This window comes from Misgurnus anguillicaudatus, chromosome 4 (genome assembly GCF_027580225.2).
Source record: "Misgurnus anguillicaudatus chromosome 4, ASM2758022v2, whole genome shotgun sequence".
In the NCBI taxonomy this organism is placed as follows: domain Eukaryota; kingdom Metazoa; phylum Chordata; class Actinopteri; order Cypriniformes; family Cobitidae; genus Misgurnus; species Misgurnus anguillicaudatus.
The window spans coordinates 14,524,350-14,550,413 of record NC_073340.2 but is presented as its reverse complement, the minus strand read 5'-3'; the positions used below and the strand labels follow the sequence as shown (position 1 = coordinate 14,550,413).

General features: G+C 37.2%; 1 protein-coding gene across 6 annotated transcripts in view; it reads right to left on the bottom strand.

The window, feature by feature from the left end:
* ccser2b (coiled-coil serine-rich protein 2b) overlaps positions 1-26,064 on the bottom strand; it is an 89,175-nt gene that overhangs the window by 34,776 nt on the left and 28,335 nt on the right. For all 6 annotated transcript variants that reach the window (XM_055175731.2, XM_055175735.2, XM_055175734.2 and 3 more), the window contains one exon: positions 1,557-1,656. In XM_055175731.2, coding sequence (XP_055031706.2) covers positions 1,557-1,656 — 100 coding nt within the window. The remainder of the gene's footprint in view (positions 1-1,556; positions 1,657-26,064) is intronic.

The window sequence follows — 26,064 nt, the reverse complement described above, 5'->3', positions numbered from 1 at the left end:
TTTTTGAATAACGGCTTTTATTTGAGGAATTCCGGTACTTAACTTCCATGCACACAGTAAACAAACATTGTTGTGCATCCCACTTAACAGCTTGGTGGGTACGCATTAATTTTCTCTTTTTATTACACAAGCCCTGTGTTCGGCATGCAGTTGGTTTTATCTATTTTATTAAAGTGATGCTGTTGTATAATTATCCAGTTTTGTTGTGTGCGTTTTTCATTGTAAACAATAAAAAAGTAGTGACATGAGTACTAGGTTTATATAACTAGTATATCGTCGCTGTCCGATGAAAATCACGTATGTTCATTTTGCCGATTTTGAGATTTTTCGACAGATTGAATGTCCAGGTTCATTTCCATATACAGTATGCCTCACATACCTAAATGGCCAATGAAAACGTGTGAAATCATGTCATCTGATTTTCACGTATACCCGTTTGGTGTCAAAGCTGTCAATCACGCCGCATATCTTCCGCCTGTGAAGCATCTCGCCGGTCTCGTAAAGTTTCATCGAACCTCAGCACTGGATATAGCCGAATAAACATGACAATGACTTTCCTTCGAGGTAAACGTTTCCCCCGGATGCCAGACTAACATCTAGGAGTGACTTAATTACGGTAGGACTGTGCAAACAAAGTATCTGTCTAGCATTGGTGTTATTTACCCTGGGGATGTCCCCACCACTTTTTGAAAGCATTTGGTTAAACTGTTCTGAAAAATCAAGCGATGCTTAAGACTGGTTTTGTGGTCTAGTGTCACATATGTTGCGTTGTATTTTTATGGTGTGTTTTCTTGTACATGTGTAATGAAATTCATTGTAATCATTGACTAAAAGCGCTGCTGTTTTCTACGCTATGGTGCTTTGGCACTGTTCGGTTGAGCTGGTGTTGCAGGGACTGTTGCATGTGTGCAGTCGACATTGTTGAGGGTTTTATGCTGAGTATTTTCTTGTTGTTGACTAGCCTACGCTATGCCCATTTTTGATGCGCCGTTATTCAATATTTTTCCTGTCCTGCAGTAATGTTTTTATCTGATCTTTTGTCCCCACCACTTTTCAACACAAACTGACGCCCCTGCTGTGTAGCATTACCATGTCAGTGTATTGATTCATTGTCCCTTCATAGTTTGCAAGAGACATTTAATAAATGTATAATTAATATTAAATAAAGTAAGCGTATTTAACTAATGAACTGAGCGTATTCATCTGTCAATACGAAACGCGACTTGGGCATTCTAATTAATGATCGGAAGAACGCGTATAGATCAAAGTTACTGTAAAATATGCACGCATGTCCATTTAAACTCAATTTTGGTCAAATGTGGATTATATCATTACATTGGCAAGAATATGGTTACATGTAAATATGCCGTACCAAGTATGACAACGCTACATTCAACTGCTTTTGATATACGGTGTTTTTTTCACTTCCTGAAAAGTAACCGTTTTGGACATGCGTGAGTTCGGGCAGCGACGATATGCTATATAGATAATAAAGATTTCAAGTAATGCATGTTATATTCTTATAGGCCAAGTGATTACTTTTGGCCCCCACCTACCGCTACGTAAGGATGCATCTTCGGACAGGTCCAAATCCAGCATGAGGTCATCTTCCTCCAGATCACATGACTCCACATTCTCAAGGTTATTGAGAATGTCCTTAAAATTTAAAGAAAGAGGGAGACAGAAAGAGAGAGAGACTAAGTCAAAACTAGAGGCACAATTTTGTCACACAACAGCAGACTCCAGTCCTCAAATTTGAACTCAAGCTTTTATACAGCGGCAAATAGAGATATTGCCAGCAGTAACTTCAGGTTTGATTCTTCATGGCCAATGCCCTTGATGAAGAAAAAAGACACAGAGCTGCTTCATTTCACTGTCAGACAAGACATTTGTAAAAACAACTAACCCTACAGGACATACACTTACCACATTGCAAAGACTACTTGCTTTAGCTATCTGACAACTATAGGTTTTTAATTTACTTTAACAAAATCAAACCAATGTTTGAAAAAGAAAAACAACTGGTCCAACAAACATTTTTATATAAACAATAATATAACATCATTAAAAGAAAATATTTCTTTTTTTCCCTGAAGGTTTGTGCAAAAATTCTTTGAAACAGCCTTTTAGAGAGAGGACTCTAAAATAGAGGATGCATTTGTAACTGGCAAAACATATTTTTTACAAATACCTGCAAATACGTAAACTAATTAGAGACCTTGGCTGTCTTTCTTTAAAAAACCTTCAAATTTGATACAATTACCAGAGACCACCAAAATGATAAATGTATGACATATGGGACTTATGGCAACAACATTTATACAAACAATTAAATTCAAATGTTTATCTGATTGATACTGGTTGTGCATACATGTGAGATGCCAAAAAATATATCGAAATGAGTAATTTCCTTAACAAAAATTTCATTTGCAACATCTGTTAGTACAGTGTGGATGACATTTGCCTTTTTCACATTAGATTTTTAGTCACATGCTATGTTGTAATGCATACTGTATGTACACTGTAATGTTCAAGGCTGCTTTTAAATGAGCAGCACTGTGTGAAAAGCTATACAAACAACCAATATGACTTGAGCGTTATCAGAGATATAATTTCCTTAAAGTCTATTAAGAACATAGGGAAAAGTGGTTTGGAAAGTAAATAATGCATAGCCAAAACAACAAAAAAAACTATTTAGCTCTTTACTATATGCAATAAGCTTTATGCCCAGCTGCACTACTTCCTGAACTTCAGCCAGCTCCTTGGCTGCATCCGAAACCGCATACTGTACAGTAGGTACTGAATAAGATGAAGTACCTACTTGCCGTAAAAACAGTAGGTACTGTATAGTATGAATCTTGGTAGTATGAATGAAATTCGGACGTACTACATCCGCCATGTTGCTACATCACGTGACATCACGTCATGTCATTCCAGCGCGAAAACAGCCTACGCATCGTCTTCTTCGTTGGATAACTCCTCTCCAGGGGCATCATGGGATAGTGAAGTGTCCATCGTATGCACACTGCAAAATCTAACCGGAAGTAGTAGGTCATCCGGGTACTTTTCGCATACCGTTTTTCGAATACTATGTATTCGGACATACTCCTTGCCTACTGCTTTCGCGTACTATATAGTATGAAGTAGGCAGTTTCGGACGCAGCACTTGTTTCCTGTCTGGCATTATTGGACAAAGCGATTAATCCAGGTATGTCTGATTATTGTTGTTGTGACTACTGAGGTCAGGCACACCTGGATTAATCAGTTTGTTTGTGACTACTGAGATCAGGCACACCTGGATTAATCCGTTTGTTTGTGACTACGGAGGTCAGGCACACCTGGATTAATCCGTTTGTCCAATAATGGCAGACAGGAAACAAGGAGCTGGCTGAAGTTCAGGAAGTAGTGCAGCATAAAGCCTATTGAGTTCCACATAGAGAAGAAAAACCAAAAGTGTGGTGTGAAAAGGAACCAAAATGGCTAAGAATGCTACAATGTATAATTTTTAGTCCTTGGTAGTGCTGCACAATTAATCGCATCGCAATCGCAATTGCAATGTCAGCCTGTGCAATTATATGACAGCAAAATGTTGCAATTATATTAAATAAATAAATGTGAGGACTTGTTAACACAAACTTTCTGATAACAGTTTGATGATTTTCCTTGCTGTTTAAAAAAAGAAATTAAAACGAACAAAAAAGGCAGTGCACCGTGTGGCATGCACATGTGTGGTGTGCGTCGTCACTTATACCAGAGCGAAGATGGATGCAGAGGAGGTTGACAGTGATCTGGTAGCAAAAAAAAAAACTATGTCTGTTGTATGGCGGTATTTTGGATTTAGGATTACTGACACTGAGCAGTTGCTACATCACGTGGCAATACGAAAACATATCTAGTTTTACAAATACACATTTTAGCTAAACTGTGTGTGGATTTTCCTTAAAACCCATCAAGTTGACTCATGATACCATTTAGTATAATCGCAATCGCACATCGCAATATTAGCAGCAATAACCGCAATGGGAAAAATTACCCAAATCGTGCAGCCCTAGTCCTTGGTAAAGACCAAATGAACCAAACTAGAGATGTGAAAGCACCGTGAAAATGACACAAGTACGCCCTATTAGCAGACACCCATTTAGTGCCTCCAATAATGAGACACAACATAGATGAGAATACACCTGTTCTGGCTAAGAGGAACTACAGATTTACAGAGTTCCCCCTGCAGAGACTGTAACACTACATCCTTAAGTCCTAAATTCTCATCCCAGATAGACAAAAGACAATTTTACAATTTTACAAAATTGGCTCTGAGGGACAGGAGACAATAACAGACACATCTGCAACAGGGTTGAGCTCTGGCAAGAAAAGCTTTAAAGGAGAGATTTCACTCAAAAATTTCATTTTTTTTAAGATGTCAAATAAATCTTTGGTGTCCTCAGAGTAAGTATGTGAAGTTTTACCTCAAAATACAATATAGATAATTTATTATAGGATATTAAAATTGCCACTTTGTATGTGTGAGCAAAAATATACTGTTTTGGGTGTGTCCCTTAAAACGCAAATGAGCTCATCTCTGCACTAAATCGCAGTGTAGTGGTTGGATAGTGCAGATTAAGGGGCGGTATTATCCCCTTCTGACATCACAAGGGAGACACATTTCAATGACCTATTTTTTCACATGCTTGCAGAGAATGTTTTACCAACACTAAGTTACTGGGTTGTTCTTTTTCACATTTTCTAGGTTGATAGAAGCACTGGGGACCAAAATATAGCACTTAAATGTGGAAAAAGTCCGATTTTCATGATATGTCCCCTTTAATACTTTTACAAGTTAGCCAGAATCTCATAAAATCCATTTGCACTATTTTACAAAACTAGTGTACAAAAAAAACTAAAGCAACTAAGGCAACTACATGTACTAAATATGGTTTAGGGTTAGGGGTTCAGGGCTGGTACATCCTAAGTATACAAAGTTACAAAGTAATTACCTTTAGTAAATCACTGTAAAAAAGCTACCAAAATTCTTTAGCAGATGTTCTGAGTAAAAGTATGATCTTACACACACATTTCAGTTGATGTTTGACTTCACATTTGATGGTGGTTTAACATTTTTGATACTACTATCTCTTTTGATATTTTGTTTTCAGTATAACATGTCATTTTAGGCATACATCTAATGTTGGAATATTCATTGAATTCAACTGAATAAATAATAACACTATGAATAATCAAGTACACAGCATGTTAACCGAAGGTAGAAGAGAAAACAAATTTAAAATAAGCATGGGTTTATTCAAGATGAGAAAGCACTACACTAAAAGAGGAAGAAAGATAACTGATGCGTATCCAAGCAAAGAACACTTATCGTACCTGAAAGAAACCACCCTCTCCTCTGCACTCATCTTTCTGAGAGGGCTTAGTCCCAGCTGAGAACCTCTGTTAAATGACTTTTCCCCATGACCGACCCCCATCTACCCATGGCATGACAATAAAGCAATACTCTATATTGAACAGTCGATTTGAAAAACTGTGCGAGATAAAACTACAGTTTTCCTAGAAAACACTGAAGAGCGAATTCACCAAACACACATGCCAGGTTTATGCTCAACATTTCAGCGCAGGTGCAAAAACCTGCAGCTGCGATCCAATATCCACAACCTGTGCTCTTACAGTAGTCAATGTTCCTTTTAGTGCAAAAAATTAGAATTGTGATTTATTCACAAAAATCAGCGCTATTTGCATGCTGTAATTAATGTTGCTAATCTGTTGTGTGTGTGTTTGCAGAGATACCAGGGCCGATACCTTTGAATAACTCTTTTTGTTAACCAGCCGCTAAAGCACACAATGCAGACAGGTGCATACACAGGCTATCAAAGAGTGCATATTTATTTACTTATTTCCCCCCCGGACCGTCTTTTGGTTAATAAGGCAACGTCCACCAAAGTCCAAGGATTTATTTCCTTTGGCAAGGAACATGTCGTCCTCTGACTGCCTGCAGACTGGAATATTTTGGTTTATGCTTTAACTTACACACTGTGCTTTGCACTTTTGAGTTTTTCTTCTCATTTTAATATCGGCAGTTCAGCACAGTGCTCAGACAAAACAATTTGGCCTCCACACTCAAACCAAAAACATTCAAACTGGAATATTTTTTAACAAGTGTCTACCCTAATATTTTTGTCAAAGCGGTCTACCAGCTTCCTAATATCATAATCAGTTTACAATCCTAAAATGGAACACAGTTGGCTACTAAGACCGAGAAATGTCTCCTTTTGACTCCACAAGCTGCTCAAACTGTAACAGACTTGAAGTTCAAAGTGACTTGTGGATTGTCATCCTGCGGGAACAAACACACTCTTAGAACACACTTGCACTTGCTATTTATACAATGTGACGCTAAACGTGAAAATTATCATTGCGTCGGGTTGAAACTAGTAAAAGACACTTACGTTGCGCATTGCGCTGCATTGCGCAAGGTGTATGATAGAGCCCATGATGTGTTAAAATTACACATGTGTTAAAAGTTTAACACAAAAGATTAAAAAATTAACACAAGAGTGCAGCAGATCTTTGCCATGGACCTTTTCAGCTAAAATACCAGTTAGTCTTGGTAATCTAGTTCTTAATGACAGGCTATATTAAAGATAACATAACACACACTGTTTCTGCCAATCTCATGTTAATCTTGGTTACCTATAGAGCAGAATTTCATCCCTGCCCAAAGAGTTTTTTGTGTTGTCAGATTTATAAAAGACAGAACAGCCTTTCCGTTTTTTCCCCCGGAAAAAGACGAAGGTGTATGCTGGTCGGAGCTAAAAAGTTACGAGTATGCGCAGCCATTGGCTAGTAATCCAGTAATCCAACAGCTGTGACATCGATGTAAATAAAACTTAAAACTTTTTTTAAATAACTATGGCTTACAGTCAGATACAGTCATACATATATGATCCAGAATCGGATATGGAGTCTGTAATTGTTCAACAGGGAGAACAGCAGCAACATTTACAGCAGGACGTCACTTTCTGATAATTAATCCTTATTTGCTTATCCGCTATTTTAATAAAAAAATGGGGACATAATTATTGATGTTAGCATAATTCTTGATCCCCAATCCCACCCCATCTCTCTCCAGTTACTCTTCACTCTCCTTTCTGAATATATGAAAAAGGCTAAAAAAAATGGTCAATATCCTAATATATTCAGTAATATACAGTATTGTCACTGCGGTAACACTTTGGGGACGCCTCCAGGGGTTAATGCGTCTGAATGTGAGTATTAAATTCAACCAATGGTGAGGCTTAACGACAAAGACAGGATGACGAGGGAACCAGGAAGTATATCGCTATTTGAAATAATGCCAAAGATGGCGTTACAGGGATGCAGCAAGTATGGCAAGGGACACGCAGCCTCTGGTTCCCTTCTAAGGGAACAACAGTTACATACGTAACCCGAGACGTTTTCATGTGTCAAACACAACTTTGCAAAAAAGCATTTTGGTTAGAATCAACACTCGCATACAGAAGATATAAGCATTTAAAGCGAACAGTTTAGCACATGTGCTTAAAAAGTCTAGAATTATTATGATATTATCCTACACTACACAGGAAATAATATGTTTTTTTTTTTTCAGAAAACGTCTTGAATAAAATAGATTCAAGCACTTTCAATGACCTGTATCTATGTATGTATATTTTCAAAAACTTCCCAGGGCCTTGAATTTTTCCCCCCAGATTCGCAAACTTTTGAGGACCCGTGGGAACCCTGTTCATCTTTTGTGCAAGTAGAGGACTTTGCTGAAAAACTGATGTGGCATTTAATGAATTTTGCAACAAACAGTTATGTTACAGGTATTTCTGAATGTCTGGGATTGAGCGGCTTTTGCATCTTTAATGCACTTATCATGTTTTGCCTTGAACTTCTAAAAAATATCTTCTTGCCATTTTATTAACCAGCTTTGAGGACTCACTCGAAGATGCTTTTTAAACAGTACTGAATTAACACAATTTTGTCAGTTATCACTCTTAGCCTGAGAAACAAATATGTTACTTGATGTAAAACTGCATGGCTGTAAACCTACAACATGAGAGGAGAGGACTGAACTTTGTTGACAATCTTTTCTCTTCTCTTTTGAACTGTCCTTTTCTCCCTCCATTATCTATCATCAGGATGAGCCAATCCACTTCTGAATGGCACACATTCACAAAGACAGTGCTTAAAGGACCGCAGGACATCACATAAGCACCTGGATGGAATTCAAATGACACATCCCACAAGGACAATAATAAAACCCAAAAAGCCCTCACCAAAGGACATCCTTCTGGAAAACAGCCAGGAACGTCAAAACATATTTTAACCTCCAGAAACACCACAGCTCCTCTCAGCACACACACTTTCCCTTTCTCTGACATCCTCACTGGATTGCTGTCAGCTTTTTAGTGACAAAGAACATAAATGTTATGATTTTGAATGAAACTTAGATGGCAGCTTCAGTGCAGATTAGCCATTTCTGCAGGTCTATTAGAGGTGGAAGAATAGTTGCTGTATTTATACATCTCTCTTTACATTTCACTGCTATTAAGGACACAGAACTATCTAACCATTTGTGTAGTTTATTGATTTACAGATAAAAACCAATATACACTGATGTCTTTGGGCCATATAGAGTTTACAATAGGTTACATTAGTAAGACCCGAGCCGTTTCTCAATACAGAGTACGCCAAACTCGGACTTGTGTCCTTCGTAGTTCGAACTTGCAAGTTCAGACTCGGAAGAACGAACTCCTGTCGCGAAATGCATTATGGGAAACTTCGCTGTCATAAGTCCACACAAGTCTCCTCTGATGCATCCTCGATAAAATGGGCGGATCAAGAACACATCCGGGGATTTTATGTGAACTTGGGCTTGATGCGAACTTTGAATTGGAACAGTACTTGGGCCGCGACTGATGACGTTTCACAAGTCCACAAGAACGCAAGTATAGACAAGAACGCATATTGAGAAACGGCTCCTGTGTCCACCAGAGCGTTTAAACGTGGCTGATCATTTTAGATGCTAAAATCATTTTGTTTTGTTTATCAGACTGTACGATGCAGTGATTGATGTGTAAATGTGAGAAAAAAACACTGCAGATGTATTTTATATTTATGTAGGTTCAAGACATAGTAAATGTATTAGTAATACTTCTTAAATTCTTATATATATATATATATATATATATATATATATATATATACTGTATATATATATATATATATATATATATATATATATTGTATATATATACTGTATATATATATATACAGTATATATACAATATATATATATATATATATATATATATATATATATATATATATATATATATATATATATATACTGTATATATATATATATATATATATATATATATATATATATATTGTATATATATACTGTATATATATATATATATATATATATATATATATATATATATATATATATATATATATATATATATATATATATATATATATATATATATATATATATATATATATATATATATATATATATGTATGTATATATATATATATTTGAGATTACAGTGATCATGTGTCCATACTTTTTTAGCAATTAAAACCCTGTTTATTTTACTTATTACTCCATGACTGAAATAACTTTTAAAGAAAACCAAAGCTTTTACTATAGAAAATAACAATTTCAATAGATTAATGGCACTGTGAAGCACTGTGAAATGATGGGATTTGTTGTCTTTAACTCAACTGCTGATGTACATCAATGACGGGAACGAGAAATCATGTTAAAGGATTAGTCCATTTTCTTAAAAAAAAATCCAGACAATTTACTCACCACCATGCCATCCAAAATGCCGATGTCTTTCTTTGTTCAGTCGAGAAGAAGTTGTGTTTTTTGGGGAAAACATTGCAGGGTTTTTCTCATTTTAATGGACTTTAAATAGAGCCCAACGCTTAATACTTAACTCAACACTTAACAGTTTTTTTCAACAGAGTTTCAAAGGACTATAAACGATCCCAAACGAGGCGTGGGGGTCTTGTCTGGCGAAACGACTGTCATTTTTGACAACTTCTCGTCTGGGTCCGGTCCTGTGATGCGCCAGTGTGACCTCACGTAAATGCGTAGTGACATAGAGAGGTCACGTGTTACATATATGAAACGCACATTTGCGGACCATTTTAAACCATAAACTGAAACAAAGACATTAACGGTCCTCTTTCTCCACACTTGTAAACACTGGGGCGTAGTTTCGCGTTCGTCCTCTGTTACTTCTTGACGTCATGACGATCCGCGTGAGGTCACGCTGGCGCGTCACAGGACCGGACCTAGACGAGAAGTTGTGGTTTAAAAGTGCATATTTTTATTGGCAAAAATGACAATCGTTTTGCTAGATAAGACCCCTATGCCTCGTTTGGGATTGTTTATAGTCCTTTGAAACTCTGTTGAAAAAAACTGTTGAATTAAGTATTAAGTGTTGGGCTCTATTAAAGTCCATTAAAATGAGAAAAATCCTCCAATGTTTTCCTCAAAAAACATAATTTCTTTTTGACTGAACAAAGAAAGACATCAACATTTTGGATGACATGGTGGTGAGTAAATTATCTGGATTTTTTTAAGAAAATGGACTAATCCTTTAACAGATGAGGTAATCAAGTTGTATAAATGTTGCATTTGAAGACATCGTTTTATTTCATTATGTAAGGTTTCATGTAATGTTCAAAACGAAATTGTTAGTAATAAATGTTACAGTATTAGTCCAATTTGATGGTGTGTTAACACAGCACAGAGTTAAGTGTTAAGATCAACAAACTTACCAAAAACAAGCGAGTAGCCCGACAGACACTATACACTTATGCATACTTCCGCATTTGTCAACACTGTTGGCATGTGGTTTTTACGTTAGTAAAGGCGGTAACAAAGGGTAATGTGGATATTAACGTCATTGACAGGCAACTGCACTGCCCCATGTCACTGCTTAGAATGGCAATTTTCTCATAATTTACAAGTAGTTAAAAACATTAGAGATATTGTTAGCTGGACAAAATATATAACACTGGCCTAGTGATTTTTGGATATTTTACTGCAAATATCTTACAAATTGTACCTTTAAACTAGCTAAAGTGAATTCAGACAAGCCCTAAGTACACTTGTGCTGTCCACTTTAGACCATGCGCTTAGATTGTTAAAACATTAACCGTAACAAACAGACTAAAAGCCACACAACTTTTTGAACTTTTTAAAAATTAACCTTTTACTAATATATTTGTTTAATCTGGGCTTTAACACTCACCCTATTAACAAAACACAGACCACACTCATAAAAATGGCTGGTTTCATACTGTACAGAACACATTGTTGGGTAATGAACAAACCTTCTGTATGAACAACCTAGAGCAAACCCAGCATTTCTTGGATTGCATACGTCAATATGCATGTTTTTAAAATTAGATTTTTAAAATTTGCTGTAAAATGCATATAATATAGGACAGCAGTCTTTCAAATCCTCCCTATACAGAAGTCTCACCTGTGGGACCAAACCAAAGAACAGAAATGATGACCTTGCCAGCAGAAACCAAATAACAAACCTTTCAGCATTTCACAGACAATACATCATTATCTGCTGTCTTTCTTTGGGAGATTTCCTCTCTCAAGCTCTCAGAGCAGTCTTGTTTTTCTCTGCCCGAGACACAGGAAGTGTTACATCGATGAACTTTACTGTCGGTGCACCATTTTTGGCCTTTTTAGTCTTATAGACAGTCATTTGCCATTTTATGGTGTATTTTTCATTAAAGCAACAAAAGGGCCATTTCTCATACAGCCTTCAGATCGAGGTCTTCACACAATAGTCTTTTTGAAGCCATGTCTGAAAGGAACGCAGCCTTTTAAATGCGACCCAGATGTGACGATCTCTATTGAAACACACTACCTCACTCAGCCAATTACCTTGCTCATTGGTTACACCAAGGATGGATGGCTTTCAGTGTTCAGTTTGTAATAACCAATCTCAGTCAACTATGTAGGTTGTATACTATAAAGAGCATCCAAAAAGTATTTTTTTTTTTAAATAAATGCCACCGACTGGTCTATTTCAAGGGATTTTTCTCACAAAGTGTCTTTGTCTGGGTACCATCACCTGTGTGCTATACCATCATTTATCATAATGTGTTCAAGATATACATTTTATTAATATGCATGCCCCCTTCGCACCGAACCCACAACCTTTGCACTGCTGATGCAATGCTCTACCAACCAAACTAAAGGAACTGATTATCAAAGCCAGCAAGCATCTCCACCCAAAAATTAACCATGGTAGAATGTGTCTAGAATGTGTCTGTAAAGTTTCAGCTTAAAGTCGCCATGAAAGTAAAATGAAAAACTGTCATTTGTTTTGAAATATTGTGGTATTTTACAAATGAATTATCTGTGAGCTTTATTATTTTTTAAAAATTCATGTGCCCTCATAATCTTTAATCAAAAACACAAATCTCCTCCCCGATTCCTCTTTACTTCCGGTCAACACACATTTATGTCCAAACACCTTGTAAAAGTGGATTTGAATAATATGTGCCCTGTAATATAGTTTAAACTGGGTGCCAGCCGATCTTAGCCCCGCCCACCACAATTTGAAAAACGGGGGAAGATCGGTCTGGGGACTCACCGTTGAGGAGCTACTATGCGAATACCAAAACCGCCCGACGAATCAAATTGTGAGGGCGGGCTTTATACGATGATGGACAGATGATCAACAGTAACGTATCAACCACGTCAGCAAAGAGCGCGTGTGTTCAATCTGTTTACAATGAAATGGCTGCCGCTGGTGAATTCAGATGTGTGGATTCTGACATTGAGTCTGTTCTAAAAGATATTGACAGAGCATTGATTTAAAAAGAGGAACAGAGAAACGCGATCAAGGCATTTGTTTATGTTTTCGCCGTCCTTCCTATGGAGGACAAAGTTAAAGAAGCAACTGAAAAGGCTAACGTTATCACGGCGCTGCAACTCGGCGTGCACGACGAGATGGATATAATTAGCGGTCGTTGCCAGCTTCTTTTCGGAAGCCTGGAATCGTGACTGCTGAATAAGTGGAGGGACATGCTAGGCTCCGATATTTTTCAAGCCAACGTATAGCTATCGTCGTGGATGAAGTTCACCTAACGTACAAATGGTAAGAGAAAGTCTTACTGTATGACTTAGTAAATACTTAATGTTGTGATATAAATGAAATGTTGTAAACATAGTAGGTGTTGATGTACCTTCGCTAACTCAGACTTAGTATAATTACAATGATGTTAGTATCATTGTAGCGAAATTACTAGCCGTTCGGTCAGGCTGCTAAAGACGCCATTTCAACATCACACACTCTGTTGCTCTGATTGGTCGTATGTCTATCCAATTGAGTGCAGAGGCATTTTTCGGTTGAGACACGCCTCATAATTTTAACTCAATGGAGCGGTATCAGACTCAAATTCTGACTAGAATTGAGTATGACAACGTCAGGCTAGTTTAAACTAGGGATGCCCCGAATATTCGGCCACCGAAAATTTTTGGCCGAAAATGGCCCAAAAGAGCATTTTCGGTTTTAAACCGAAAGACTTTTATCACCGAAACAATACGGCCAAAATGTTGTGATGACGCAAACAAAAACCGCGACCTGCATGTGCTTGTCTGAAGCAACATTTCTGCGGTGTGGATGTATTTAACCACAAAAAGGCGCTAAAGTGAGCAGCTTTCTGTACGCACAGAGGCACATGCGGTTGAATGTGTCCAGTCCAGATGTGATCATCACAGTATACCCTTCAAAGATCAGAACTCTTGATGTGTAAACTTTAGAGAGAGTCGTGCTACTGTGTCTCATACTGTAGTCCATTAACATACATTTGGCGAATAAAGCAATGAAAAACAACGTAACGTTTTTATGTGGAGCGACTGTTTATGCTACGCTGCCCTCCGTCTCTGTGTGTGCGTGCGTTTAAGTGCCCTCAATAGTGCACACGAGTTTAAAAAAACAAGCGACAATAAAATCTTTCTGTTATTGACAGGGCACATACAAAACCAAAATTATCTCACAGTATTATTTTTTTCTAATAAAAACATTTGTTTAAGCCTTACGTGTATGTATAGATTACAGTCAGAAACCAGTATGTGCTTATTTGGTATCTTAAAGAGACAGTAACCTCAATTAACCTACTTAAGTCTGTATCAATAATTAATGTTAATCAAACAACCAAAGTCAAAGAGAAAATCACTTCTGTAGCTCTAAAAATAATAATATATTTAATTTGTACAATAAAGAGAGTGTTATGATTCATTTAATTCAATTTCTGTACCTAATGCTAATTTCAGACCTTATTACTGTACAACTTTGTTCTTTTTTATAAATGTTTGCAATTTCTTTATTTGTTATTAGATTTTTCCCACCCCCTTTTTGCTGATCCGAAAAATAATCTGATCCAAAACTGTAATGTGATCCGAACCCTGAGTTTTGTGATCCGTCACACCCCTAGTAAAGTTAGTAGGCTTCACAGTGATAGCCGTAAATGCAATTGTACTAATAATTGGCATAATCATTTCTTTCTGTGTTTCAGTTTTCGGTCTTGGTTTCCTCTTTTTCGTTTTTGGCCAAGAATTTTCATTTCGGTTCATCCCTAGTTTAAACCAAAACAATCATATAGTTTTATATAGTATTGCTACAAAAGCGATGATTAAACCATGGTAACTGTAGTAAAATCATGGTTTTGCATAAGGTAAAACAACTCAGGGACGAATGTCGTGTGCTGTATGGATAATTTCATAAGGGTAGATGAAAAACTCATTTACTAACCCAGCCTGTTGGATTTTTAGCACAAACATGCTCTTGAGTTTTTGCTGTGTAGTTATGCTATTATAAGTCTTGGCAGCTAAGCGAAGCAAACCGAAAAATACGATTAAGCTGATGGACTATTACAGAGAAGAAAAAATAAATCAATCAAGTTTTTAGAAGCAGAGGGAGATAAGGATGTCGCTCATCAATATTTCAGAGGGGTCCATGTGCCACTGGCGTGTGACAGCCTTAACGCACTGTATTAAAATTCTGTTGCGCTTCAGGCGATGGTCTCAGAGAGAGAGAGACCAAACAAAAGAAAACGGGCAGAGAGAATGAAAACAAGACTAATCAAGTATAATGCCTGTTGTTTTAAGCTCATCAATTCTTTGTTAACATAGCCATTTCAAACAGTCAATGATTTAATGAAGGACATAATCAGCTTTATTTATTATGCAGGCCTAATGGTAAAGAATCACAGCAGACTCAAATGCCCGAAAAACAGTAAAAAAATCAGATCAGCCAGTCAGCAGAGTCCACATTTTTTACCTTTTGCTCCACCCCTAAGCTCTTTGGTCAACAAACAAGTAACCCAACTTTTTTGCCCTTGACTGAGCCAGAACCTAGTCGGGTGATTCTCGTGAAATCAGACTTATGAGGTGTCATGAAACATTTTGATAAAAAAGTGAATGCTATCAAAATAAGAAGCATACAGCACCGACATCTCTTCATGTACTATTTTGCACATGATTTCAAATGACATCATACAAACCAATTTTTTGTTTTTCACATTTACATGGAAAATTATCATTATCGCAACATGTCCATGATTGGATTTAGGTTCTTTGACATGGATACATTTATAATTAAAAAATCTAAAAAATAAAAAGCTTTAGTGCATGTTATACTATAAACATTTACAGTAAAGAAACATGTGGTATTTGGTGCTCATTGGTAAATGTAGAGACAATAATAAGGAATATAAAAATGTTCTCAGCCTCCGCAACAATTTTCAATCATTGTTTAAGCCCTCAAGGAACTAACATTTTCAAAAAAAAAAATGTTGGAAGGGACATAATTGACTGTGACACTCAGGATGGCTAGCAGGTAAGTTGTTCTTTTTTTTCTCTCCAGATAAAAGTTTTTGTTTGTCATAGTACCTAGACAACTTTTTAGTTCTCATTACCAAAACATGAGTTTGTAAATGCATATATTTAATGTAATATCATGTTGCGCTAATGATAATTTATCTAAAAATGTAAATAATTCTATAGGAAATATTTTTTAAATCCTCTAAAAATAATGGGCGTAGTTCAGACCTTAATCTTATATTAGCAAAAAAATGGCTTCAAGGGCTTTTTAAAAATTCTGATGCTGGACACCTTCTAAATCTGGATTTTGTGAGAATCACCCAATTGAAAGGTGTGCTTTGCACCCTATTGAATCAGAATGAATTAGCATTTTGCTCTTGTTGAACAGTAATAGTTAGCCAATTGGTTTCACTTTTAGCTTGATAGCTGATTCGTCACATTCAACTGATTCTAGAAGTGCTAAAAACATGGACTTGATTGAAGATGGTAGCCAAATGAAGGACAAGATGTCAGTCCAATAAACGAGAGGACAGTAAAAAGTGAGAAGTAGAACAAGTAAAGGAGGAACAATTACAGCAACCGAAAACTAGATAATCAGATCAGACGAAACAAGACAAGGTTACCCAGAAGGAGGCCAGATGTCGTCCTCACTCCACATGATGGCTGTTGAAGATGTAGAGGAAGCTGAAGGATAATGGAATTGTCAAGTAGCATCAGTAAAGTGAAGAGGTAGGTCAGGACCATTATGGCGTGTGATCAGATCAGAGCTCAAATAACTTCTCATGGTAGACAGCCACTACAACGTCACCCAACCCGCAAGAGCACCATTCACCAAAAATAGCACAAAGAGTGTTTTAAAACCCCCAAAAAATGTAAATTCTGCCATAACGTATTCAGCCTCATGTCAGTCTTAACCTAGCTTTGTTTTTGAGTGTAACACAAAAGGAGAAGAAAATGGTCCATATACATATTACATAACACGTCTTGTAAAGAAGATTTTTACTCTTTGCACTGAAGTCCTCAAATATAAATGCTATGCTATCACACAGACAGACAGACATATTCACATATGTGTGAATTACAAAGAAAGACACATTCTCTCCTTACTGTTCTCTAAACTGCTATATGCAGCATCATTTGCTCAGCTCGGTCTTGTCCCTTATGCCCAGTAAATATTGTTCATTTAGCACAATGCTGGAGTCGTTTTAAGTGTATCCTAATGGCTCAAAACAATGCCAAGCTCATCTTGCTAGCTAATGAACAACCAAGAGAGACTTCACAATGGGACAGAGAACAAATATCCCAGCTCTGAGGTACACGTCACAGAAAAAGCTGTAAAAAAGTTTAAATTCCTTTAAATTGAAAACGCAATTTCTGGCCAATAGCTTATTTTAAAGATGAGCATGGTGTATACAGCATTGGTTCTCTTTACTTTTTTACAATATTTGAAGGCCCCTCTACATTATCGGAGGCGATTTTCCACAACTATGAATGCGATTTTGCCTAGCTTCTCTGTGAAATACATTAAAGTGCAGCAGATTTGAGTAAGGGTGTTTTCACATATGTTGGTGCGCACCGTGGTGCGGCCTCGGACCGCACCAAAATACATTGTATCATTTTTCAGTTAGTGCGGTCCGTGTTCACATATGTTTTTTTTACTGTACTCGAAACGCCACACTGTACACCATGTGGCAACGGTCAGCGTTGTCATTGGTCTCTGACAGCTCTTACCATCTCATGACCACCCCCCATGTTTCCACGACAACCAGCCTGACAAGAAGAGCGACGCTAGCAAGATATGGAGATAAACAATGCACGTCTTTGAGAAATTTCTTTGCTTTAACGCGAAATTGCGCAACTGTTCTATTAAAAGCCCTTATCACAGAGCCAGTATTTTTGTGTGTGGAGGACAGCTGTGCATTTATAAAATCATCAGCTCAAACGTCCAGGAGACAGTGAATCTCTGCAACGGACCAAGATTGCCTTGTTTGTTGTTAACCCACAATATAAAACCCGGCTCACGTCACGATGGAAGCCCAGTGGATCAAACATGTGGAGAACTTCCTGTATTTGGTTCGGCCCGAGGTCGAGCAGCGTTCACACCACAGATGGGTCGCACCAGAGTTCGGCGGCAGCCGCTCTGAGACCGCGGCCGTTTAGTGCGCACCAGAGTGCGGTTGTTGTGTTCACACTGACCCAAACGGACCGTACTCGGACCGACCTAAAGAGTGTATGTGTGAAAACACCCTAAATGGAGTGAAAACGCCTGGAGAACTGGAGTAAAAAAGCCTTAAATAGGGCTGGCACAATAATTAAATAATCGTCTAATCGCAATTGTTTGACCTCATCACGATGATTACAGATCACCGCAATGATTGCACATCTCTCTAAAAATCACAAGAGGGAGCTGCAGCACCTGTATAAACAAGACATTATTTTCAGGTATTTTAAGACACTTTATTGTGTTGATCGAAGAATTTTCAGTTTTTGAGAGATATATTCAATAAATAATTACTTTTAAAGGCGGGGTCCATGATCTCTGAAAGCCAATGTTGATATTTGAAATCACCTAAACAAACACGCCCCTACCCCAATAGAATCTGGACCTTCTGTTGATAGACCCGCCCCACACATAGGCAACGATGTTGGTTAGTAGACACGCCTCTTACTGCTGATTGGCTACAAGTGTGTTTTGGTAGTCGGCACGATTCTCTTTTCCAAAGCGGTTTTCAGATGCACTCCGCCTTTAAAAAATTTGTTATGTCTATTAATATTTACTGCCAAAAGATTTAATTTAAATAAATCACAACAATTTATTTCATGAACAAACAAAACATGTATGAGAAATAAATATCAAAGCCCTAAAACAACCAATTAATAATCATAACCGTCACAATTTATTAGGCAATTAATCGTCAGCCAAATTTCATAACAGTGACAGGCCTACTTATAAATGAAAACCTTGCATATCAGAAACACTAAATTTGACGTGTGTTTATATACTAGGGTATATTTTTAAACTCTAAAGTGTTTGATTCTTTTGATCAGATTGAATGGAGAGAAAACGCCTGGAGCACTGGGGTAAAAAGCTTCCTAAATAAGAACTGTACACAAATAATACTAAAATGACTTGTATGTATGTACTACATAAAGTGTTAAATTCTTTTGATAACTATTTTTTCATTACATTTTTTTTAAAGTCTATTTACAAAATCACAACACATAGTAATGACTAATGATTCTAATTTATTGAAAGCCAGTTGTTTTCTGAAAAAAAATGCACTTGATGAGAACACACTGTGTTAAAAGTTGACAGTTTAAAAAACTGGATGCAAATAACCCTTATTAATATGTGCCTATGAGGTACTAATATGTAGGGGTGAGTGGGGCACAAACTAACGCAGGGTTAATTTTAACGCAACTACCTTAAATATTTATACAGGGCCGAGCAATTTGTGCTTTTGGTCTTTTTCTCTTACTGTCAGAAGATGATCTCCTGTGAATTTGTGAAAAGTTTTGATGTGTCTTGGTTAAAATATTGAACAAAGAGTGTTTTGGAGGCATAAAAGTAAATTTCTTCATCTTATGTTTTTTTATTTCTAATACAACCTTATATTATTTTAATCAATGTCTTGTTACCTAAAACATAACACCATTTTGAAACATGTCAGCAACTTATAGCTGGGATTGAAAACATTTTTACAAAGTGGGGTTAGTTGTAACACAGCATTACAACTAAGCCTCCAGTATACAATGATTAGGAAATGAAAACCATGTAAATGCTATTAATCAAGATGATAACTGTTACAATATCATACAATATCAGGGGAAATAACTAACAATTATATGTTTTGTCTTAATTGTTGTAACGTTAGGTCCCACAAACAAACTTAAAGTGTCTATTTTTTTAGCAGAGAGGTCTGTGTTGATTGTGTAAAAAAATGATTAATCTAACTTAAATATTTTTTGAATGATAGATCCAAAGTCAAAAAGCGGTAGGTTGTGCCCCACTCTCCTCTATTCTTTTAAGTGCAAAGGTGATAGCTAGGGAACTTTAAAAAAATTATAAATCTGACAGTGGATGACTGTTCACAAATCACACAAAAAAGATCACAAATCTTAATTCTCACAAAAAAAAAAAAGGATATTCTTCCATCTATCCAATTCTCTTGCTCATAGTGGTGCCTAGTAGGAACCGTCTCTATGTAATTGTTTTGCTGGTTTTAATAAAATTGGTTTATTTTTGTTTTCCTAAACATTCCGACAGGTATCTTTGCTGCCCCCATCAGCTCTAAAGCAGTGTTTCCATTCAAGTAAAGTGTAAAAGTTCACCTAATGCAATATTAAGTTTGCACTGCTGTTCAAGATTTTCTTGCCGTTATAGTTTTAAAGATTTCTGTAAGCAAAACCAGTTCAGATTTTACAAAAAAAATAAAAGGAGAAATACATGCACTCTTAATGTATTCAGTGCCATAGGACACTTAAGTGACATTTGGCAAACAACAACATCAGACGTTTCTGGAGAATTGGAAAGCTGCATCAGGCCCAAATGACTAGACAATACTGAGAATGTTGGCTTAAAAGCTTACACGTCCAGACTGAAAGCAAGAGATACAGGACAAATGAGGGACCAAAAAGTGAGATATAAGAATGTTGTTTTATCTCATAACATTTCCCCAGCTTACAGTAATTCATACCAACTCATACATTCTAGACCAACACTGCCCCCTAGTGGAGCACGATCATTTCACACTCTAAAAGAGAAGTTCATCCAATAATAATTGATCATTGTTTCAAACCCATATTGGAAAAAATACTTTCTTTTATGTAACTTTTTGAATATGCCGTTAGATCTCATCTTGCATAAAATTAAAGAGAATGTGGACTACAGACAAGGTGAAAGGTTTATCTACAATTAAGATTTTGGTTCACTCACACAAAGCTGTAGTATAACTTAAGAAGATTTGAAATATTGAAAGAAATCATACAGACTGCTTTTATAGTCATTTTTGGAGCTTGATAGACATGGTAGCCATTCACACTCATTGCATGCAAAGAAGAAGAGTAACATTTTTCTTTTATTGTATAAGTCAGTCATATGCATTTCGAACAACATGCAGGAGAATAAATAAAAGCAGCCTCTTAATTTTCCTGGAGACGTGCTGGGAAGACACCTTTTAGGTCTGGCCAATTTAATACATCGACTGGAAAGACAGGACAACGGGACAACTTACAAGCAAGTACGAAATGTACTACATGATATAATTAGAAGCCTCCAAGTCTACACCAATACAGATAACCAAATAATAGTGTCAACCAATCACTTTTGAACAAAGTTTTATGACTCTGCTCAGCATAATGTGAATCACACAGCAGGTACAGACATACAGGGACACTGGGTCAGCTGTACTGTCTGAGCGAATACACATAGGCAGTGGGTAGGAAATCATCCTTTTTGACTTAGCCAATCAGAGGAGGAGCACTGATATCTCAGCGTGACAGACGTTCCATCAAGACAAAATGGAGAAGAGAGAGAAGGAAACAGCGTCGGTCTGAGTCTGCTCGCTTGGCTGGATACAGGGTAGCTTCTGTGCCTTGGTGTGACACATTTTTTGTGCGCGAGTGTGTGTGTTTGGTTGTTTGCTGAATTTGCTAATTAACTTCTGTTTGATCAAGGATTCTCCAAAACTGATTGTGCCTTCGGAAAAATGACAACCTCATTAATTTTGATATGCGGGCCATTGTGTTGAAGAGGTATCACGGCTTTCCCAGAGACCTGCCCATGACAGTTTAATCAATGGTTTATGTTTTGTACTGTATTTTACATTATATTTAAATGACTTTAGGCTTAACAAAGAAGGGTTGATCAAGCTTTAATTTCTAGATAATTTTAAAGTTTGATTTAATATACAGTGGCTGAGAATTTATTTAAGTTAATTTCAAATGGGAGACTTTTAATTTGTATTCTCTACTCTATGGCATATAATAGGAGCTTTATGTTATATGAATCACATCATCTTAGTTTAAATGAAATAAATGTTTTGTATCCCAAATGTCCACACTTAAGACAACATTTTAAAGGTGACATAGAATGGTTGAACAGAGTATTTATCCTTGTTCTGTGATGTGACATGTAGACAAAAAAAATTTTGTTTGGGTCTGTAATGCCTTAAAAGCTTCCTAAAAACCTCTCTCAGATAGCTCTATTAGGGTGGGGGATTTTAAACAAGTGGTTTTGCACCTATTTGGCTCCCCCTACTGGCTTAACTTGCAATCTCATTACCGATTGGCTGAGTTTGCTGCCACTCAAAAAATGTGGCCAGTTATTTGAAAGTGGAGGGGCAGTTAGATGCCTGTGATGTCATAAGCATCAGTTTTTCAGATTGGGCTGTTTTTTGGCTGACATTTCTAAAAGAGGAATTTCTATGAGACTGAGATGTTTAGCATGTTTAGCACTTTTTGTATGTTTGTGAATGTGGGTAGACTACCATTATTCAACAAAGACAAGGTAAAAATGGTTTTTCATTCTCTGTCCCCTTTAACTCAAACTTTTTTGCTGCAGTGCTTCTGAATGTTTAAGGGAGCTGCATGTTTTTGTCTGTACTAAATAAAATAAAAACTATAGTATATTCATAGATATTTAGGAAACTAAGTTCACGTATCTGTTTTTAAATTTACCCAATAGTGTATTTCGGCAGTTCGGTTTGCAGTTCACGGCTGCTTAAACAGTCCATAATTGCGACCTCTGTTGGACGCAACCTCCAAAATGAGCTGCAGATTGAGTTACTGTAAAAAAATCCATATGAGCGAGTTAGTAATTTGAAAAAATGAACAGATAAATGTATGCTTTCCATCTTCAAATGCGCTTCTGTACTATATGTATCTGGCAACCCGAGGGGGGCAGGAATAAAACCACCTCCAATATTTTGAATTTAGACTTTAGACTGCGGTACACAGAGGGTACTGTGGTACCGAGGGATATGAGGCTGATTCACGTACGCACAAATGCAAGTGATCTGTGATTTATATAGTGAACATTGCTTATAACATCGGTTTTATAAGTCTAAACATTTTTGGCATACACCATTTTTAGCTTTTTCAAGGTCAATAAAGTGCGGGGAGGAACAGGTGGCTTGCAAAAGGTGTGAAAGAGTCCACCTGTGTTAGCCACACCTGACAGACGAATACACCGTCAGCTTCTCATAACCCTCTAATTCACACCCTGACTAAGCACAGCAGGCACTGGATTTTATTGGCATACATTCCCTTCAATTAGACAACTCACATGGGCTATGAAGGATCTTTAATCAAAAGTGTCTTTCTGTTCTCAAAGAAATTATATTAGACATGCATAACTTACTTTGTGTACATACAGTGCAATAAAAGTTATTTATATATATATATATAGATATATATATATAGATATATATATATATATATATATATATATATATATATATATATATCACACATCCGCTGTCAGTGGTAGATTGTAAAGTTGTAAAGTTACAAAAGAACGAACAAGTAAAATTGTGAGTTTCTACTGTGTTAGGGGCGGGGCCATGCATGGGGTCTCAAGTGCGTGATTGAGCCACCGTTTTAACTCTGCCCAAATAATCTTAAACACAGAAATGCTGAAAAACTGTTTTACGATCTAATCGATCGTAAACGAACGGAAGAACGTCGGGGCCTCCCTGACCGCGAATCGTAAATATGTGGGGGCAACCTCCGAAAACAAACTCACGCACGCTAAAGCCCTGCAAGCCCGTTGGGGCCCGACAGGCTAAGCCCATTTGGGCCGATTTCAAAGCCCCCAAACCCTTTCAGTGGTGAGGGTGGACGCAGCGATGTCCTCTGCTGGCGTCAGGTCATGTGTAGAGGCAGATCCACCTCCCGTTACACGGCGTGCCCGATTTATGCTGGCAAGCTTGGGATTCCCCCGTCTCCTGACATCATTTTAGCGGTTGGCGCAACGATGGGGATGCCAGCTGATGAGACAATTGTGGCCTCTCACGCCTGTTTAACCATCCCCATACAAAACAACTTCTCTGTCTTTGACTGCTCTTACACAAACGTGGGTCTCCTCGGCTGTGAACTGCTCCTGGCGTGCGCCTAGTAAATCCGTCATAATAATAGCAACCCACCATGGAACTTGCGCCCTTGCGTTTAAAGGGAATGTTGGATAGCGTTCTGATTGGTTTATTTGACGTTACGCCCAAACCACACCTATGAATAATGAACCTACTTCAGACCAACCCCTTATTGATTTGCACCTGGCGCAAGAGTTATTTCTCCCGCCGGGAAAATAGCAACAGTGCCCAAGATCCACCCACAAAGTCACTTGCGCTTTGCGTTTCAGATCGTTAAAATAGGGCCCAATGTCTGTTTTATATTAATGTTTGAGTATGGTTGGGTTTGAATATTGTTGTAATGTTGTTTATGTTTTGTTTAAATTTAGTTAGCTTATTACGAAAGATAGACCGTAATTTTAAACGTCATATAGGGCGTTGTAAAGGTCAATTTGAGGGGAGAATTGTAATGGGTCAGACATTATTTTCGAATTTAATTTAAGTTTTTCTTGCTACTTTAAAATGAATTTCGTTTCATATAATTTGTCTCTTAATTTTAATCGATGTTTTGTTGATTGAAGTTTTGTGAATATAAATTAATAAAAACAAAAAATCAACGTCATATTATTATTTAATGCTTGTTTAGCCTATTGCGCTTTTTGCTATTTCTGTGTTGCTAGCGGAGGACGTGCACGGACCTCACAAACTTTTAAAAATTAATGTCATACTAATTTTTATTTATTAATTGCACACTAAACAGCGACAGGTAGGGAAGATAAGTTATTCAGTGTTTTTCTGAAGAATACAGTCAGTTCGTACAAAAATGTTCAAATGGACTATAAGATCATAAATATAAACTGAACAATGAACTATTATAACTCCCTACATTAAAGCAATAAGCATTTCTGTAGGCTAAAGCTATACTTCAACTCTTATTATGTTTGAGAACGCGCGTCCGAGAGAGAGAGAGAGTGCGCATCAAAGAGCGCGCGCGTCAGAGAGAGCTGATTGATATTGGTCTCGGGTCAGGTCGGGTTCGGGCTGAAAAAATTGCAGGCATTGGCGGGCTGGGGTCGGGTAGGGCTTGAACACTTCGGGCCAGGGTTGGGTTAGGGCTGGAGTTTTTGGCCCGTGCAGGGCTCTAACGCACGCTCTTGAGATTATTACATGAAACGAAACAATATCCAAAAGAAGATGAAACCATAACAACTAAAGTCATGGCAAAGCAGCTCGGCACAGTGCAAAGTGAGATAGACATCAGAGATGTTCAAAAGCACATTTTATGTTATTTCTTTATAACCGTTGTTCGCCATGTTTGTTTACTGTGAAGTCACGTTTGGCCGCGAGAGACATCACAAGATCTCCGTGAGATTTCCTTTGTTCACAGTCGAGACTGGTTGAAAATCTGTATAGGAGCAAAATGGTTAAATCTAGGAATTTTTATCCTCATGTTTGTGGTCTATCACATTTTGAAAATCTTATAAGATGTAAAAAAAATCTTATGGTGTGTACCCAGCATAACTCTGCAATTCAGTACTACATTGTTTTTTTGTACTACAAAGTCTTTTTGGCGTGTTTCAGCAATACATTTCTAACATTTATAATGTGTTAAGAAACAATGTTCAAGATTGACTTTACAGAGACTTTAAGTTTGTTTTTATTATTAGTTGACTTGCACGTGTCTTCCCTCATTATCCTCCTCATTTTCTTCCCCATTTAATCCCCTTGTGTTTGCTGTTCTGTGCGGGTTTGTTGTCTCTTCTCCCTCTCTTAAAAGTCACAGGCGAGCTATAGTCAAGTCCTGCATTTCTTGCGCTATTCATCATCTTAAAAATTAGATTTCTGCCCCTTTATGAGACTTTTTTGTTTATAGCCCTGCTGGCCATAAGTATTTTCAGGTCATGTGATTTTTTTACTTGTTTAAGTGCTGTCTGTGTTCACCAATGACAGCACCAGAGAGAAAAAAATCCTAGATTTCATAATACATAACATTTTATACATATAGTACATGTACAGAAACATACTGTATACAGAAATGGGTGTGGTAAAGCTGGAATTAGTTCTGTTTAAAGAGCACCTATT